At 37.4% G+C, this 21037-nt stretch overlaps 1 protein-coding gene across 1 annotated transcript in view; it reads left to right on the top strand.

Moving 5' to 3' along the window:
• Positions 1–21037, top strand: part of ATRNL1 (attractin like 1) — a gene marked incomplete at both ends in the record, with an annotated part of 528973 nt that overhangs the window by 21589 nt on the left and 486347 nt on the right. Inside the window, one exon of the mRNA XM_080620626.1 lies at positions 19841–19924. Coding sequence (XP_080476752.1) covers positions 19841–19924 — 84 coding nt within the window. The remainder of the gene's footprint in view (positions 1–19840; positions 19925–21037) is intronic.

Genomic DNA, 21037 nt, shown 5'->3' with positions numbered 1-21037 from the left:
AAAGAAAGCCTTCAAGGGCTGTGTTTAAACAATTGTCAGTTTATCTTGCACAGAAATTCTAAGCCATGTAACCAAAATTATTCTGAGTGGTTTGTGTTAACATTAGTATTAAATTTAAAAGTAGCTATGGCGAATGAGTTGTGTGTTTTGGCTGCCTTCAGTAGAATATACTGATAGTTTTTCAGTGCTTCTCTGGACTAGCTGAATGTCTGAATGTTAATGAATTTTCAGAAGCTTGTAAGCCTAAAAACCTATGGTGCTGTACATCCTATTGATTGAGAAACATCTTCTGAAGAGCATGTCTACAGAGAACAACAGTGTCACCTATTAGATTTTATTGAGCACCTACATTGTCGTACAGCATAATTTTGCAGAACATAATGTTCCAACATCTGGGATATGTTAGAGCGTTTCCTGATTTTAGTAACTGATTCTAAAATAATTTCTGTGGTTTTCTTACAGCTTGTTTCTTATCACGGTTGATCAATGATTGTGATAAATACGAAACATGACCCAATGTATCAGTGAAAAAGTACTTTGAGAATGTGTTGTGGCATTCAGGATTATTTGAACTTTATTATATATGGGGTATACTTTGTATGGAGGATTTGCTACATGTTTTCAAGGATTTTGAGTGTGTTGCAGTCCATAATTCTTGCCATAGGGTTGTAATATTATCATACAATCTTGTTCAAGTAATATTTTTCCTGAATTTGATGTCGTGATTTATTTTTCTGTCTTTTCTTTCTCTAATGAAGGATGTTGGACAGCTGAGGCCTTGCAGCATTTTAGAACACTGCCATAATGCTAAGCATCTAAGATAATTCCAAAACTGGAATGTGTCAGACTTGGAATTCATGTATAACTTTTATTTTATGATCCATGTGTGGAAGAGGACTCTATTCAACCTAATTCATAAGAGGCATGGCTTTGCATTCTGGTCATGTCCATCATCAGGGGCTTCTTAAAACTGTTAAATCTTGTTTATGCAGACATTTATTTAAAGTAGCCTGTGACCTAACAATAGGTACCCACCACTTTTCTGATGGAATAGCAGGTGACTACTCAGAGCTTCCTTATGACTTATTCATATATCTTGGTATTCACCTGTGTCAACATATTAAATGCATTATTAAAGATGGTTCCTTCCTGTTTTGGAACAGACAGATGTTACTGACCTAGTATCAAGCAAATGTATCAATCTTTTATGCTGACTAAGCTGCTGTGTGGTGCCGAGGAAATATAGACACAGGTGAGTAGTACAGATCTCAATAGCTCTGCAGAGCATGCAAAAAACAAAAAGGAAGAACATGGAAACTGCTCATTATACAATGTGTGATTACTCTGAAAGCTTATTAAAAAAAAATGTTTTGACCCCTTCCTTAGTTAGATATTGTCTGCTTAGCAGCTTAAACCTGCTTTTAAGAGTGATGCTTTCTGTTTTAAATAGTATCTTTGTTTGCAATGTAGCCACCCACTTAAGAGACAGTCACTTGGTCTGACTTTCTCCACTTTTTCCAGTTGTTACCTGGAAGATCCCTCTTTCCTATTCTGGCACGTGCAAGGTTTCTTATGTGGTTTATACCATTCCTCAATGAGTAGTAGAAACACTAATGAGAAGTATCTTCAGAACTACAGCTTAAAAGTATTCAGAGCCTTCCAACAGGTTTCTGAAGCTGGGCTTTGCCCTGTCTTGCCCTTAAGACAGGGTCGGTTCTGTATGCATGCAAACCCATGCCAGAGGCAACATGCTCAGGGCATTGCTAGGGATGAAGAGAGGAAAAGGTGGCTCTGTGTGTGCATGATGAATTTAAAGAGAGTACATACTGAAGCTGTGTTCTGTAGATTGTCTGGGTAGGAAAACTTGCCACTGCTGTCAGTACCTGCCAGACTTGGTCCTCTTCCACACAGTGATCTTAGCCTAAATATGATGCTAAAGTGAGATTTGATTATGGAAACGGTGGATACATTCTGCTGTGAATCAGTTTTTAATCATTAGTATATGATTACAGTATTTGTATCTTCTTTGTAACAAGAGGTAACTCTTGCATATTATACCAAAGCAATTGAGACGAGCACTGTGCCTGCTTTCAAGTTCAGTAAGATTTTTAGATCTCATGTTTTTGAGATAGTACAGGGTAAGTGTTGAAATTCAAGAAATATGAATAAATACTTCCACAAAGCTCACATACCAACTGAAAGCTTTTTAAAGCAGACCTGTCAGTTTAAATTCCCTAAAAGTATGATATGTAAAATGATACACAGGTGCTGTATAATCCTATCCTTATTAAATGGATTTGCAGCCTAAGAACTTCTATGAATCAGAACATTTGCATCCTTAGGCTGATTCAAGAAAAAGAATTTTAAATATAAAGGGATTAAAAACTTGTATTCCCAGTGACTTTGTAAGCATAGATTTAGCTTATTTTTTAACTCAGTGCAGAAGCTGACATTAGGCTGGCAATTCCTGAGCTCCAGGCTGAAGAAGCCATCTCAATCTTGTATATACAGATGACTTGTTTAAAAAGTAGCTATTTTATCAAGCTGGTTACTTTAGTTGGATTTTGTCTCATTTTCTCGCACTCATCTAGAGTGTCTCCATTAGTCAGGAGATGAACTCAGACTACTGTCAGTCTGGATCTGACTCCAAAGCCCCCAAGGTAGTTGAGTGCTACTTGATGGGATGGATACAGCCTGTGCTGTGCTGGCCACTTGCAGCTGAGTGGATCAGAAGGTTCACATTACAGCTTGTGGCTGGCTTCCACTCAGGACAGAGAAATCAAGTGAAAAGATGCTCTGCTTCATTTTGGTTAGATGAGATGCAGAGTGGGAGCAAAATGAACTGTAGAAGATTGTGCCTTGTTCTGCCTCTCCTGGCTGGTAGTGGTTTATACAGCCTGTTCCATATCTGGCACTTAGCTTTGGGGAATGGATGTGTTAAAGTATAAATGCAGGTGTGGATTTTATGAACAGTGGAAAAAAGTGAGCAAATTCACAGATCAAAATAAAATACCTTCCACAAGTGTATAATTTATTTACTTAATATACTTGAGTAGTCTCAATTTACATAGGCACTGGAACTACCACATGTTTTGGTGAACACTTTTTTCCCTTTCCTTAATTTCTTCCCCTAAATAAATTGTTTATCAAAATAGCTGTATTTTTAAATCCCAAGTCTTAAACTTTTCTCTCTTAAAGCAACGAACAAAGTTTCAGCTTCCTAATTGAAATTTTCCTCTCTGGAATTTTCTGTGGCTATTTTTTCTTCTGCAACCATACAGGGGTGGTTTAGTTTCTTGCAGTTTTGAACAGAAGTTTATTTTGGGGATGACTCAACAAGCCCTCCAGCTCTTTTTAGGCTGATGATAACCTTTCAGTTTCCTTACTGGAAAACAAGCCATGCTCAAATTTGAGTTTTGCTTTAACTGTAATATGTTCCAGTTTAATGACCTACTGAGAGTCCTGTGCCCAGTGATGTCCTTGGACAGCTGAGGTCAGGAGCAAGTGAAGATCAGAGTAATGATTTAAGAAGCATCTTCTGGTGACTAATCAAAGGCCAGAATAAATGCTTGTTTTGACTGTGGGGGGCATGCTTAGAAATATATCTAGAAGTATAGCCTGGAAACAGATTTGATATGTTTTGTACAGGGGAATATACTAGAATGTAGTTTTATCTTTAGCCTTTCTCCTCTAAAACATCTTCTGTCCTCTCAACCCCCAGCTCTTAATCTCTTCTGTGGTTAATAAGCATTGCTGAACAGATGCTTATGCTAGATAAGGTATAACAGAAGAGGACCAATGACCAGAAACTCTGTCAGAAATCTGAGGTTCAGCTGTGGTCTTAGGTGCTGTAGTTTTGTTCCTGAGACAGTGTTACGTGTTCTTTTGTGCATAACTCCACTTGCAACTGGTTCAATTGTAACACTTTGGTTCTAGCAAGACCTTTGTTTGGAAACAGTCTCATGTTGAAAGAAGACTGTATTGCATTGTATTGGAAAGGTTGAAAGTCAGCTGGAAGTTTAAAGGAAGGTAAATTCCCTTTCCTGTGACTTGTTGCTGGTATTAAGCTTTTGTGAATTCTTTCTTGGATTTTTTTTTTTTTTCTTTAAAAGAGAATTATTTCTGTATTGATTAACATTCAGTGAGTTTTGCATCAATGATTGCTGATCAATAGGAACTTCAGAGTCATGAGTTATTTGAGATAGCAGCACAAATGCCAAATTCTAGTGCAGGAACTCAGAACTGAACAAAAGCAATACTAAGACTTGCTTGTGTTCTTGTGAGGGGTGTCTTTTGATTTGGATTCTGTAGGCTTTGAATTTCTGAATGACTAGTGTTTCAGACCCTGTTGGTAACACAGAAGCTTTCAAGGAACACTGGATGATTTTTCTTTTGTACAATAAAAATTCAGGACATTTATTGCAGTTTATGTAGTTTTCCTAGGATTTGGAAGGAGAATTAGTTTTGTTGGCTTGTTGTATCTGGTCACTTATTTTTACCTGTAGCGAAACCTGCTGAAAAGCAAAATCAAGCATCCAAAACGTTTAAAAGTAAATGATATTTATTCTTAATTAGAAACAAAATAAGTTTGTTATAATTGAATTATTTGTGATGTAGACAGTACTGCTTATGTCAGTGCATGCCTGTTGTTTGGAATAGTGAACTGAAAAGGTGCTCAAGAAATCGTCTAGGAGAGCAGGTAAGGTCATGTAGGCAAGGAAAGTCAATTTTATTTAAACAGGATTGGTTTCAGTTGTCATCTTTGCTGCAGCAGTAATCTTTCCATTCAGTTAAATGCTTTTCTTTCAGATGTCTGTCTCTTCTTTATGCAAACCAGTGCACTTCTGAATTTGCTATGTATTCCAGTTTTGCTTAAGCCAATCAAATAAAGCAATAGTTAACCTCTTTGTGATGTATCTTTCAAAGGCTTTTTTGTAAAAATTCCATCAATGCTAAAAATCTCACTCTGCTGTTAGATGACTTGAGTGAGGTGACCATTGCAATTTAGATTTCTGGTTTGATACAATGCAAGAAAGATCTGAATGACGGAGCAGTTAAATCTGACAGGCATACTTGATGGCATGTTTGTAAGTTGGTATATTAAATAACAAAAGTATCTCTTTTGAATGATTCTGTTTCATTCTGTAGTTGCTGAGAGTCAGGGAAGCTTCTTGTACAGCGCGGCACGTGGAGGCTGTGCTGCAGGTGCTGCTTCTTTGGCACAAGATCCATGAAAATCAAGAAAGGCCAGGTCAACCCATCCTTCCTATTCTCCCTAACCACTCATCTGCGTTGAAGCAATTCTCTGCTCTAGTGCATTTTGCCAGCTGAATCATCTCTTCTTCTCTAAGTCTTAGGGTCATTGCTTTTTTCTGACCCTATTTCAGAGTGATTGCTTGCCTTCTCCTTTCTTTTCCACTACTTGTTAACAGCCTAATTTACTGGCTTTAGACTTCAATGTATGGCTTCCTAGATTCCTGCTGGCTTTCAGGTACTATGCTATGTATCGGAAGCTCCTCTCTGTGGGCAGGTGTAGTTTCTATTTGTGCTGTCTTGATGAACAGTAGGTCTTTTTTTGTAATCTACTGTACTTAGTGTTTGAATTGAGTGAGGAAAGAGCAGCAGCAGCTCTGAGCTTTTAGCACAAGTTAGGTTCCAAGAGGGAAGTGGGTGTAGCCTGTTATCCTAGGAGCAGTCCTAACTTTTGCTTATGAAAGATGGTCCTAAACTTTCTATATCCTCTCACTGATAAGACAAGACAGGCTGGCAGTGTGTCCCACATGTTGCGCTATATGCGTGTGAAGAGACCATGAACAGAATTATAAAAGCTCTGTAGGGTTGTAGATATGTATCTTTGCTGTTGTACCCTGTTAATGGGAAAGCAGAACATTCCAAGCAATGTTGTCCTGACCTGTATTCTCCTTTAGTGGGAGACTGGGGCAACAGTCCCTGTGAGATATTCCCATATGTTCTCTTTCCCTGTTCCTAGCTCTAAGCTATGCTTTTTGAACAAGTGGCAGATGTTGATCAGTGGCTTGGCATGCTAGAGCAGAAAGGTTTTGGAGATTTCAGCAGGACCTTTCATGGTTTTGTTCATTGAATTCAGTGCCCTTATCAAGACAGGGTTTGAAGGGACCAAGTTTTCTATTGTAGTTTTTCTGCTTTGCAGAAAGAAATTGTAAAACCGATTTTTTTTTGTTCAATGCATGTGGTAAATAAACCCATGGAGTGTTACACTGAAAAACTTGAGTTGCATCTTTCATAGTGAAACTAGTATGGTACTTAGTTTAAATCCTAAACCCATACATGACTCTATGAATGGAATAACATGTGCAGTCTCAGTTGAGTTTTCTCATTAGAACTACAGGAATACACATACATGGGTCAGTTTGCAGGATGCAGCTTTTTCCTTTTCCTGGCTGTGTCTTTTTTGCTGTAAAGCTTTAAAAATGTATATGCCACCTTTCAGAGATTCCCATTGGTTTTCTGTTGCATATTGGTAGTTTTATGCTATTTTGTCTTTATTGCAAAAAAACCAAGGAAAAAAAAGTGAGATAATGAAGAAAATATTGGGAAAATGATGCCATTATAATTTAAATAGCATGATTTATTTGTGTCTTACTCTGTTGTGTTTCTATGGAGATTAAGAACACTACCAATACCATCTCCCAAAATCCCAATGAAATTGCTCTGAAGGTATGTAACGCAAATTAAGACTTATTTCTGAAGGGACTAAGGCTTGTGTAGTTGTGAAGTTGTCAGGATATTTCACAACACTAGCTTTGGAGATGCGAAATCATTGCATAAGCAGGTCTTCGGTTAACAGTTCAGTGAACAGGAAGTTGTATTTAGCTCAGTAATTGATGGATGTAGCATAGTTCTGTGTTCCCCTGTCTTCTAGCACTTCTTATCACTAGCTGCAAGTTGTTCTTGGTGTTTCATTTCAGCTGAGAGACTGTGAGCTCAAAGCTAAAACTAGTAACAGGTTTTGTTTGTGATTTAAAACTTCAGTATTTCATTAATTCAGGAGGTTTTGTATTTAATTTAATTTATTTCGATTTGAGCCCTTTCAAAAAATTGCTTCTTATTTGGAAGTTCTGTTATTCTAAAATCTGGCTTCATTTACATAGCAACAACATTTTTTTGTGTTTAAAACCAGAACAAATTACAGGCTAAAGTACCCTTCCCCTCAGGAAATCCCAACAACCCCCTCCTTCTTGCCACTCCAGCCAAACAGAAATAACCCAAACCCCTCTACCATTGAAATGTTTGATCTTGAAACTGGCAGCTGCAATAGTTAAGACTCAAATATCATGGTATTCACTTTCTTATTTCTCTTCATCTACTTCTAGAGGGAGTATTGGAAGTTGCAAACAGTCAAAGAGAATATAGGAGTAAAATGACACCTGCCACAAATGAAGTGTTCTAAAATGATGCCTTTTTTTTTTATTACTGATAAGAATCTTTCATGTCTCCAAAGTGAATAATGGCATTCAGGTCTCTGTGATATTACAAGGCATTCCTGTTTCGTTACAGCAAAAAGAGGGATGTGCTTTGTATTTAAGGCAAACCTGTAATGTCCTGATAATTGCTACAGCCACAGAGGTCAGACAGTAAGTGATTATCTACACAATTATCTAAAAGACACTACTTGAAACCTAGTCAGCAACCAGCCCATAGAATTTATTAATCAATTCAGTTTTAAAAAGAACTATTATCTCTTCTTATCTGAACATTTTTACTGTTTGAGGTTGTGTTCAAGGACTGAGAGCCCCTTGTGAAGCAGAATGTGTGCTGATGGGAGGTGGAAGGGAGGAAGAAGTTGCTGTTTTATATATATATATATATATATATATATACATGTAAAATTGAATTAGGATGATGAAGTGTTGAAAACCAAACAAATAATGTAAAATATAAAATGAAACAAACATCTGCTGATGTAGTCTTAGGGATTCTAAGAAATACTTGATGTCTTTGGGTTTTTCTTTGGAGTGTGCGTGTGTGACAAAGTTAAATGCATTTGGATGCCTTCAGAATTAATATAGCTAGTGGGAGCTGGTGCTTGGAGCCTTGTGGGAGGAGGTAGTTTCCTGTAAGGAGAAGGTTGTCCTAAACAAACATACAATTTGATGGTTGAGTATTAATCAATCTAAATGACTGAGTAGTAGAAGTAGTTACTTCTGCTAGCACAGGGGTGTATTAGAAACTTGTCTTGAAAAGACAATGAGAAATTTGGGAGTAGGTGACACCCTGGATTTAGAGCGTTGGGCTGTTACCTCAGGAAGCTTAAGTTAAACCCTTGAACTAGGTCACAAATGAAAATGAGTTTTATAGTGATGTACAGTGAAAAACTGGCACAGTGCATTACCTTTTTGCCAGCTACCTCAGTCTGCATTGTGTCTGTACTTTGTGCCCCACATTTTAAGATATTGTAGCATGTTTGATTAATTCTAGGAGTCTTAAGAAATGCATATATATGGCTCAATATGCAGATATATTCATGCATGTGTTTAATGTACATACAGATACATTAAAACTCATGTAACTTCCCTTCACTCATGTTAATCTTGTGATTAAATCAAAACCTGCAGGCAATCTAACATAGAAACTACTTGATTTGAAGCCTATTTTAGGCAGCAGAGATGAGGTGAAAGACATTATCAAAATAATGTAAATAGTATGTTAGAAAATACCGTGTTGCTTCTGGAAACGGATAGCTGCCTTGTAGAAAATAAAACCTAGAAAAAAAGAGTGTACCAACTAAAGAAGCCTAAACTGTAACTTTTTTAAACTCTAGGGATAATGTAAGGATAATGTGTTACTTCAGGGAAATCTTAAAATAACACAATCTATTCATATTCAAAACTTTGACAAATAAAAAGAGGCTGTAGGAAAAGAGTAATAGAACCACTTCAGTTTGGTGGAGTGTGGATTTTTTGGCTTGTTATTTATTTCTTCATTATCTTGGCAACATTTGGCCATAAAAATAACTCTTGGCTGAAATGAACATTGTTAAATGTTAGAGCAATGAGGTATCTCCTTGCTTCCTGGCACATTCCTTTGTAATTCCTCTTTGCTTTTAATAGGAGCTAGCTAAAGGGATATATGAGAGAACTTCTGAACCTGCTGCTAATATTATTCTGAATCAAGACTGAACAGTGAGAATTTTGACTCTTTCTAATCTTACTCTTTTCCTGAGAAAATGAGTAATTGTGACATGAAACTGGGAGTTCAAGAGTTTCACTCAATGAACGGGGTAGGTGCTCTGCCTCTGACTTGAAACAGGAATAATTTTTCTACAGCTTTTTAACCTCTTGGATTTCCTATCTAAAGTAGCGTTTGCAGCCATAATGAAATGTGATAGTGATACAGGTATGATGTCTTGTGCTTGTATTGAATGCCAGCTTGATGTCCTATCAGGCCTATTTATAGATAGGCAGAATTTTGGATTGACATCTATGAACGAGCCTGGTCATTTCTAATAGAGCAGATGCCTGTCTCATATGATTTTGTCCAGCCATGATACAAAGATAAGAAATACCAAAGGTGTGTATTATTCCATATACGAGAGATGAAGCTGTATTTCTTGAAGCTTTTTTTCCAGGCCAGTGGAGGATATTGTGCTATTTGCAGTATCTTTTAAAAGGCACTGATTTCCAAATGGAGATGAAGAGGACAGTGCCACCTGGAAAATATTGGCAAGATTTGAACTGTTAATTGCTGTAGCAATTCTGTGGAAAGTATGTGGTTCACTGTTGAACTCTGTAGATTGACTCAACTCCACTCAATTTTATAAAAACTTTCCGTAAATATTACATGTAAATCCATCTGTGTAAAGCCAGATTGCATAGAAACTTTTTTAGGTGTTGATAACTTCTAAATGCTTGCGGGTCATACAGTATTTAGTAGTTTGGGTTTCTTCAAATGTGGCAAACCAGTCCTCCTCCCTGTGCTTCAAATCGGAAGATTTGCTTTTAGAAAGTATTTTCTGAGGTCAGATTAAACCCGGGGAAGACAGATCAACTGTTTCATAGAAAAATGTGTACTTGGGTACCTGTGTTTAAATAATGAAGCTGTCATCTTTAAAAAAATCTCTGTTCAACTCATACGAAATCAGGTGCTTTTGAAGTTGTATTAAAAAAATTCTTTCCTGATGGATGCCTACTGTATTTGTTAGAGGTGGGAAGTGGCACAATGAGAGCTATAGGTAAGGAGCAGTTTTTCTGAAGAGAATGTAAGTTATTTGTAAAAAATCTTTGTGTGGTTTTCTCCTTGTTAAATTGTGTGAATATCATTACTCAAAAAGGTTAAAAATCCACTGAAGGATAATAACACATTTAGTGACAGATTTCTGAGTGCTGATCTATTTTTCCTTGCTGCCTCTCCCTTCAGTCAGCTAAAGCATTTATCATGCTGGCTGCACTCTGCTATTCTCACTCATGCTGCATTAGTGTCTTGGCAGAACAGATCTTATTAGGCTTTGCTGTCTTCTTTTTTATTTCGATTTGAGCCCTTTCAAAAAATTGCTTCTTATTTGGAAGTTCTGTTATTCCAAAATCTGGCTTCATTTACATAGCAACAAAGATAAGTAAATACTTGATACCAGTAGAAAAAATTGTCTGTTTCTTTGCTTAGATTCAAGGCAATCAGCATTGGGATTTTTTTCTTTTTACATAGTTAGGGCTTTTACTCACATTTTAAAGAATGGATGTATCTACTCTGCAGAACAGTGGGAAGATGGAGTCCATCCTGACTTCTTGAAGACTCCTTCTATGAAGCTATGCTTTCAGGAGTGTTATTTGCTCCATTTATGTATCAGGCCATTAAATGAAAATAGTCCAGTCATATGTGCGGTGGGAGGGGTTACTGTGTCTGTTCTTCATCTCATCTCTTGGCCTATGTTCATACAAAATTCTGTTATTAATTTGTCAAAACTCCCCTTAAAATAGAGCATTTTGGCATATGCTGTTGTTGGAAACTAACAGGAAATTTTCTCTACATGCAGGAAAAGTAGAAAGCTCTTCTCTATATGCATGTCAGTATTTTTCCTTGGACTTTCATATTAGGAAAATCTTGTTTGTTTGTGCCTCTAATTAGCAATGCTGATGTCTGTCTGCTGCTTCATTTCAACCAACACAAACCAGGGTACTGGGTTGTAATTGGCGAATGACATCAGAGTGTACAGAATTAATGCAATTGTCACAATAGGGGCCTACACATGTGCATTTGACACACGTGCACTTGAGTTTTAATTTTTGTTAGGACTGACTTTATGTTAGTGCATTGTAAAGTGAATGAATAATGAATGTGAATAATAATTAAGAAACTGTTGACATAGGTGAGTAATAGAAAAATGGCTGTTAAGGAAAATGTAGGAAAGAACTTTATGATAGAGACACGCAAATGGAATTTCATCTTTTCTTGTGGAGTTCATTGATTTTTAAGTAGGATTTGTCACTCTGCAGTGTGGCCAGCAGTTACCATCTTTTAAGTGAACGCTTATATTGGAAACAAAAATAGATTTTTCTACTGAGAAAGTGATTATAAATGAAACTTTCCTTGCAGCAAGTTCCAGACCATGCAAACTGCATTGATCCCATATAACACTGCCTGAAAAAAGTTGTACTGATGGAATTGGATACACTTCAGTGGGCAGAATTAACCCCAGTAAGATGAAATAGAGTAATACCGTTTAGTTCTGTTTGTGGAGGAAGTTAGCAGTCACAGGGAATTGCAGGTTGTGTACAAATTGGCACTTACAAAGGCAGTTATTCTGCTACTTACATTCAGGATAACTGGCTATGTTAAAGACTTCAAATAACGCTTCTTCAGTGGTTGCTATGCTGGTCAGACTACAGCTGCAGTAATGGGTACCATCTTGAGATGCAGATGCATTGGAGAAGTTCTAGAGGAGGGAAGTCTACAATATGATGCCTGAGGAATGTTAGATTAAATTGCTTAACTCAGAGAAGGAAAGGCTGAAGGTAAATGTTTATGAAAGGTAAGCAGAAAGAGGAAGGGAATTACCTGTTTTCTGGGTCCACTTTGAATAGGACAGGAAGTAATGTGTTTAAGTAAGAAATAGCTAGGTTAGACATTTAGAAAAACTTTCTAATAATAAGGATAAGTCAGTACTGAAATAGATTGCCTAAGAATGATTGTAGACTTCTGTCATTGCAATTATTAAGAACAATCAGACCAGTAACTGTGAAGAAGGATTTCAGTATGGTTGCTTTGGGATGGGCATTGGGGAGTGTTGTAACTGAATGGCAATTAAAGATATTTGGGTAAAAAAAGTCAAGTACCACCTAACACTGTAAGGAGGCAGAAGAAAATCCTTACATAGCCCATACAGTATTTCCACAAGATTTTAATTTGCAATAGAAAAAATATTAGGATTACAGTGTTACTGTGTTTTCTACATTGGTTTGTTGAGCAATTGTTCTTAAGCCTGTGGCCCTATTTTGTTATTTCTAGTCACTTTATAGATTCTGTTTTAAGTCTCACAGTCACACATTGATGTATCCTATTCCAAATGACCTGTCATGGTCTATGCTCTGTGAATTTATATAATATAATGTCGAATGTAAATGAAAATGCTTTGCTTAAGTAAGATGCCCAGTAAGTTTGTATTTATTCTTTCAGTAGTTTTGGGGACAATTAACAAAAATGTATTGTGGAATAACAGCCTTTTTCAGGAAAAGTAAATGAGGAAAGAAGACTCCTATTGGAGTTAAACCTTAATTTAATGTTTTGCACCAATTGGAGTTTATATGCCTGGTAACTTTAAAAAACAAAACCACGTGCCACACATTAGTATTGAGCTTCTTGAAATACACAGTATATTCTTATGGGGGGAAAAAAGTTGAAGTAGCCTTCATTTTACTTCTCTGGGTTTTTTTTGATCATTTTGGAGCCTGGTTTCGTTGAAAGTTAAGTTGGAGTGAGGAATCGAATACTTGAATTAAGCAGCAGGGACACTACAAAAGCGACTATTACTTTGCCAGTGGATAAAGTGGGGCCTGTTTAAGAGCATGCCTTTGATTAGTTGGCAGATAAAAAGTTGTCCTTACTGCTTCTAAATATCCATTCTATTAGTGCAAAGCAGTGTGTACCCACTATAGGAGTGTGATTGCCATATGCAAATATTTTCTTAATGTATCAAGTATTTATGCCTCTTGATTAGTCACTGAAGAAAAATTAGAACTGGAGCATGTCAGTGTGTTCTGGTTTAATATACATTGTGGAAAAAAATTAGCCAACAGCAAGGTTCTACAATACATGTATAAATGCAGGAAAATCAAGTGCAAGTTCATAAGCTTTTTGTCAGGTGTTGTTCAATGCTTCATGCCTGGAAAACAAAACTCTGACTTTGGGTTTTTTCAGAACATACCATTTTTCACATCTTCCTTTGGAGAAAAATATTAAAAAACTTTCTTAGACTATCACTTGAAATTTTAGTATGAGAAATGTCCTCTTGATCTCTTCTGTGCCTCTTTCTGTTATCACTGACTCTATTCCATAAAGGGAGTACTTTTTTTTCAACTGCTTTCTCAATGTATTTATCTGATCTTACCTGGCGTCTGTGAAAAGCCTCTTTCCCTGCTGTGAAGGTGAGACACAAGATCTCAAGCTAGGAGGGTTGCCTACTTGTACTTATGAAGGATTTGATCTTAAAACTTTGAATCACAATGTCCTTTTTCTTCTAAATACGATAAATTTTCCTATAAAAATGAGATAAAGCAAAATTTCCCAGCAATGGGAAGTATAATTGTTGTGGTTTAAGCCCAGGCCGTAAATCAGAACCATGCAGTTTCTACTCCCCCCCCCCAGAGGGATGGGGAGGAGATTCGAAAGAATGTAACTCCCACGGGTTGAGATAAAAAACAGTCCAGTAACTAAGGTATAACACAAGTCACTACTGCTACCACCAATAATAATAATGATAAAGGAAATAACAAGGGAAGAGAATACAACCGCTCACCGACCGGTACCTCACCCCCACCCCGCTGTGATCCAGCCCTTCCGGGAACTCTCAGTTCTACCTCCTGGGCATGACGTGCTGTGGTATGGAATACCTCTTTGGCTAGTTTGGGTCAGGTGTCCTGTCCCTGCTTCTTCCTGGCTTCTCCTCCTCCCTGGCAGAGCATGAGACTCACAAAGTCCTTGGACAGGGTAAACATTCTGACCAGCAACTGAAAGCATCGGCTTTATCAGTATTATCCCCAGGCTGAAAGTCAAAACCACAGCACTGCACCAGCTACTAAGAAGGAGAAAAACTGACTGCTGCTGCTGAACCCAGGACAATAATCCTTGACTGACACAAAAATACTGATATTGAGATAAATCCATATACCAAAATATGCCCTGATTCTTATATTCAGATCTATCTGAAGTAGGAATTGCAGAATCATCCAACGTTTCATAAAATTCTTAAATGTGACACTTAATAATACAGAGAAAGAATGAACCTCTTCATAAATGCTGCTTTTATTTCACAATGAATATTTGTGATATTATGAATGTGCTTTATTCTTTGTTTCTCCTATGTACATATTATAAATCAGACCTCTGTCCATCTACTAGCAGTTTTGTGGATCTTTGTTTGCTGATAACAGAAAATACCCAGTGGCTTCTCTGGTTTAAATTAGTGCCCCTTCTTGAAATGCCTGATGACAATATTCTTTTGCTAGAAGATACAGGAAATGACGTGGCTGCATTTTTCACAGATACGTAAATATTACAGCCAGGAAGGGCCATTTTAATAACCTGCTTTGACGTCTTATGTATTGCAGGCCATAGATTTCATGCTTCATTTGGACCAATAATTTCTGACTGAATTAGAACATAACTTTTCTCTTTCCTTGAAATGCGTCAGTCTTGATTTAAAGTCTCTGCAGTGATAAATATAAATGTTACCATTTTAAATTCTAACTCAGTTATATTTGCTGTAGTTTTATAACACAGGTAATATTCCAGGGGGATATAGATATTCCTTTGTTGCGTGTTAAAGTTGCCCTGTGTTGACTTGATTCTTTAGCTCTTGTGTTTCTGGTGTGTCTGCTAGGTGAAGCAACCTATAGTGCCATCTATCCTTCACATAGTCTATTATAGACTGATTAGCTTGATGACTAATCTGTCAATAAGTCTTCTGAATGTCTTTAATTCTGTTGTGCAGCATCCTGACTTCTGTCTATAATTTGGTAGGTGTATTTTACAGGATACAGAGAAGGAAAATGTTCTCTTGGCACGCACCTCTAATTCTTTATAGGCTTTGATTATAACCCTGCCAACTAAAAAAATATTGTGGTGTTTATGAAAGCTGACATGCAATTTAAAATGACAAAATGACAATATACAATGCTAGCTGCTGCTCTGTGCATTCTGGTTAGAAAGCTGGAGTCTGGGTGTGATAAACCTACGGTGCATAAGCAGCCACACAAATTGTTTTGGCTGTCTCCTTATCCTTGAAGCACTCTCAGCAATGAGCAGGATATGGGGTGCAGTATGTAGGCTTCATTCTGGCTATTCCACTTCTGTAACTAAAAAGTGTGTCATCATGTTGGCTCATCTGGTTTTTGGTTATTTGACAGGATCACCGTTAGTCACAGAGGAGAACTATGCCCTTGCTATGAACTTGCTTTATATGATAGAGAAATATTGTCCTTGATTTGGTAAGAGGTTACATGAATGTAGTACTGTTGATCCATGTGTTATTTATGGGATTTGATATTTGATAACGTTTGGAAGGAAAAATGATACAGAAAACTTCTTGGCATGATTCAAGAAACTTACAGTAATACCACTTTGTCTTGCTGTGAATTTATTCTACATAGGACAGCCCCTTTATCTTACCATTTTCCATAACCATTATTGCAAAGCAATGTTGTGCTCTTCTTTATTCTTTACTTTTTTTCAGCAAAGTGCAGTAGTTGCTTCAAAGGGTATCTACTCTTCTGAAAGAATCTATTTATCAAAAAATTATCAGCCTAGGTGACAAGGAAATTGTTTGCACTTTACTAGTGCCAAAGGGCTGATCTAATAAAAACAAGTCCTGTAAGTCACCTCCACTGCATTATACAGCTACTAAGAAGGCAATGGTCATGACTGCAAATGAATACTGGTGATATTTCACACTTATTACAGCAAAATAAATGTTCTCTGGCTTGCTATGTAAGACTTTGTATATAAACCGTATAGTAACCCTACAGTTATTTTGATTGGAGTTTTATACATTACTGCATTTTCTTAATAAATAAATTACTTCAGCCTAGCACACACTGGCATAGGATCCACTCCTGTAATCAGCTTTACCGACGTTCTGCTAGGAGCCAAGCATCGTTAGCTTGGTATCAAAATCAGTGATGTGTAACTTAGACCTCCCAGATATATGTTGATATTATGTTCAGCATTGTCCAAGCAATATGATTAATATGTAAAGAAGCCAGAAATAGCCCTAGAAAACCTATTTCTCATGATGTAAACATGAAAATGTACTTTTAGGTTGAGTTGGTATTTCTCAGCAATAAGAAATATTATAAACTTAAACTGTGTTTTTCTTAACTTCAAGCAAAAACGTTCTGTGGCCAGGCACTGATTCACATGAGAGCACCAGGCAGGATCATAATTAGCTTCTTGCTGTGGCTTCTCAGGTGTACAGCAGGGAGGAGTGTGAATTACCAGCCGTGCCTCTCATCAGTCATTGCTTTGCTTTGAGCTACACAGCATTTGTGTGGAGCTTCCCAGGAACCCTTGCTTCTGGGGAGTGGGGCACTGCAGCGTTCAGACCAGCTCAGTGTGTTGGGTTTCATTAGAAATTTTTCTGTCTGTTGCTTGTGTTACCAACTGTTATCTCTTTTTCTTCTTTTTATGCAGAAAGATATAATACTTTATTGATACTTTTTATGCCTTGACAATGTTTCTATTATTGGAAAAGCTCTTGATATTAGAGAGTTTAGTTCCATTTCATCCCCTCTACTCTGCCCTGGTGAGACCGCACCTGGAATATTGTGTCCAGTTCTGGGCCCCTCAGTTCAAGAAGGACAGGGACCTGCTGGAGAGAGTCCAGCGCAGGGCAACTAAGATGATTAAGGGAGTGGAGCATCTCCCTTATGAGGAAAGGCTGAGGGAGCTGGGTCTCTATAGTTTGGAGAAGAGGAGACTGAGGGGTGACCTTATTAGTGTATATAAATATATAAAGGGGGAGTGTCACGAGGATGGAGCCAGGCTCTTCTCAGTGGCAAACAATGACAGGACAAGGGGTAATGGGTACAAACTGGAACACAAGAGGTTCCACTTAAACTTGAGAAGAAACTTCTTCTCAGTGAGGGTGACGGAACACTGGAACAGGCTGCCCAGGGGGGTTGTGGAGTCTCCTTCGCTGGCGACATTCAAAACCCGCCTGGACACATTCCTGTGTAACCTCATCTAGGTGTTCCTGCTCTGGCAGGGGGATTGGACTGGATGATCTTTTGAGGTCCCTTCCAATCTCTAACATACTGTGATACTGTGAAAGTGTGTGTGAAGATCTTCAAACCACCAGTGATTTGCAACAGAGTGGCTTACAATGTGCCTAACAAACTGATGCAAGTTCTCATATGAGAAGTGAAGGAACTGCTTAAAAACCTGATAGTTTGCATGGAACTTGTCTCAGAATTTTTCGTACTCCCTTGGAAATAAATATACATGTTTATAGTTTTATGTTTAGAATTACAGATCTCTGTTAATAAATATGCAGTTAGTGTTTGATATGAATTCAAATGTAAATAATTTGCAGTAGATGTAGTACTGAATATTTTTTGTGTATACAGTTTCAAAGAAGGCAGGATAGCTGATACTGAATTCCTCTTCAGCTGGACTCCTGGTGGGAAAATTTAGCTGTGATTTGATCAGCTTGTTCAGTGTGGTCTCTGGATTTAGATCTAGTGTATTGATTTAGATCTACAAAACTGAAAGCAAAGCAGAAAAACCCAGTAAGTGATAATTATTGTTAATGATTATCTTTCCACAGTACATTGGAATAAATGAACGCTTCTGAGTATGTATTTCTATTTGTCGTCATTGTTGTAGCATTTTAAAGAGCAGGATGGTCAATTTTCCCAGTGGAGTAAGGCCACCAGAGATGAATGCTTAAGGCCTGAGCTATAGAACATAATCATAAAAGATGCACAAAATGGGGTAAATTAGCAAAGTGACAGTGCGCTGGAGATACTAAACTCTTTTATAAGGCTTTTATGTTAATAGATTATTGAATTTCAGCTGCAATTTTATTGCTCTGTATAGATTAATGTGAAGTAGTATAGATGAATGGAGGAAAAAGGTTCTATTTCTGTTAAATGAATTTCTGTAAAGAATCATAAACCACCTATTATCACTCAGAAAAAAAAGCAGCTAGTTGTGTTTGAAATGTCAGAATAGTAGTTGTTGAAAGTGCAAATAAAATGTTAAGAAGGGAATAGAGAGCAAAATGGAAGTCATTATTCGAATACTGTAGAGATTCATGTTTCACTTGCATCCTGAATACCATATGCTGATCTCTGCATCTCAGGGTATAGGAAAACAACAAAGAAATAGTGAAGGCAGTGAGCAAGGGTTTCTCAAGGGATAGTGGAGAAAAGGATGGGAAACAACACAGGTCATTGTATTTTGTGAATTTGGGTACTGTTGTTCATCATCTTATCTAATACCAGACCTAAGAATGTCAGGTGTAATTGTGGAGAGGTAGGCTCAGGACAAAAACAGTTGAGATGTGTCTTCATATGTGTATGGAAATGATCCTTGCAAGATGGTCTGGATGCTGCTGGTTTGAGTTTGCATGGGCAAACTTCTAGGAGAAACGTTAACCCAAAACTAATAGACAGGAATATCCTCTGGCTGAGAATGTCTCTGAGCTCCGTGTTGCTGAAGGTGGTATGCTGTGGGGAGTATCTGTGGGGGTTAAGATTTTTTCCTAGGTATCCTTTACTGTGTGTTTACTGGTTATTCTTTAGTGTGAGGGTGTTGAGACATTAGAATAGTTTGAGACAAAGAAGCTGTGGCTGCCCAGTCCCCAGCAGTATTCAAGGCCAGGCTGGATGGGGCTTGGAGCAACCTGGTCTAGTGGAAGGTGTCCCTGGCCATGGCAGGGGTTGGAACTGGATGAGCTTTAAGCTCCTTTCCAACCCAAACCATTCTGTGATTCTATATCCACTGCAGGGCAGTGTCAGAGACAGGCTGCTGGGCTACCATTGTCATTTTGGTCTGACCTTTCATAGCTGTTCATATGCATTTTATTTAGTTTCTGCGTAGTGCAGTGTAGTTCTGCTTTCTCATATCTCATCACTGACCAGGAATAAGAGAGGGTCAGGCTGGCAGATACGCTTATTTAAATTAATAATTTATGCCTTCATTTCTGTTGATCTAGAAGAGTTTCCCACTGCTGCTGTGGTCTAATTTCAGAGTAAGATGTAAAGCAATGGTAAAAGAAACAAGCAAACCAGACCAAAATACTCTTGAAGAAAAAACCCCCTTTATGTTGGCTTGGATCCATTCTGTGTGAAGGATAATTTAAATTATACATAGTATTTGCTTGCTACTGAACTAGAAAATTTAGAAGTCTTGTGATTGCCTAGGGGAAGAATGTAAATCAGTGATGTAGAATAATCATAACTCTCATTTTTATGAGCAAAAATAGTGTGAAAAGAAAAATGAAGAGAGACTTGACTCTTTGATCCCCACCCCCTTCAAATATTTCAGTTTTCTTTCTATCTAGAAAGAATCCGATGGCATGTTGATGATGTGTTTCTGTTGTGTTGTCTCTGGTTTATTAAAGCACTGTTTTTTTTTTTTTTTCTCGTAGGTTGACAGAACCTTCTGGATATTTAACAGATGGACCAATAAATTATAAATATAAAACTAAATGTACATGGTTAATTGAAGGATAGTAAGTATTTTCATAGCTTTCATTTTGTGACAGTTTGATACTGTATATTCTAGAGATCTAAGGAACTCCTCAAGTAGAAACTTCATCTGGATACAATATAAACAGCGTTTTTTGGTTTTGCTTGTTTCTGTTTAAATGCTATAAAGTTAAAAAAGAAAAAAAAAAAGTAGAATTTTCAGGATTGCTCAGTTGGCCAAATTCCATTTCCATTCAAACTGCTGGCAAAAGTTAGGCTGACATTGGCATTCGGCCAGGGCTGCAAGCTCTCAAAACCCTATGATAAATTTGTTGCCTGTTTGAATACCTTTGCGTGAATTCCAAATGCAGTTACAGAATCCTATTATTTAACTCATTATCTTACCTATTTGTCTTATTTAACTCATATCAGTGATTAATCAGGAATGGCTTCAAGTACAGAATGCTTTCAGGCTAAGGATAATTTTTCAGTTCCATGTTGCTCAAAAGTTAGTGCTTTTAAAAAGTATTTTCTCTTTCATTCTAGTTTTCCTCCTGTACTTAATTTTAAAATCATATTGTGCCCTCAGTTTAGATGTTTCATGTCTGCTGCCGATTTTTCAGTTTATACAACACAAACACACAGACATGCACAAAGGAATAATGAGATACATATGCTGGTGTGGCTAAACCATTAAAGACACAATTTTGTCAAAGTTTAGTGAAACCTTTTCTCCCCCCAAACCATGGCGTGAGGATTTCACTGAAGAATTTAGCAAGGTCTGAATTCTACATGTTGTAGAAGAAAATAGCTGCCTTCTGCATTTCCATATTGTCATAGTCTCAACTACCTTAGATTTTTGCTCTGTCTCTGCAGTCCAGTAATGACCTATCTGATATAATTTTGTTCTGCTTATATGCAGATAGTAATTTAAACACGACAGTAATGACCTTATGGGTAGTTTGCAAAATCATTTAAGTAGAAACTTCAGTACATAGGTGACCAAGCTATAGTTGAATATCTTTCTGACATAGCCAGACTTCTCTTTTTACCCGTCTCAGGAGTATTTACACTGCACTATGCTGAAGTGAAAACATGCCTCAGCACTGTATGCAAGCTCTGCTTTGAAGTTGGTCTTCATTCTGTTCCTCCACTTT

Source organism: Psittacula echo (assembly GCF_963264785.1).
Source record: "Psittacula echo genome assembly, chromosome: 6".
Classification (NCBI taxonomy): Eukaryota; Metazoa; Chordata; class Aves; order Psittaciformes; family Psittacidae; genus Psittacula; species Psittacula echo.
The sequence above is the reverse complement of the archived record's forward strand: the minus strand, read 5'-3'. Positions and strand labels throughout refer to the sequence as shown.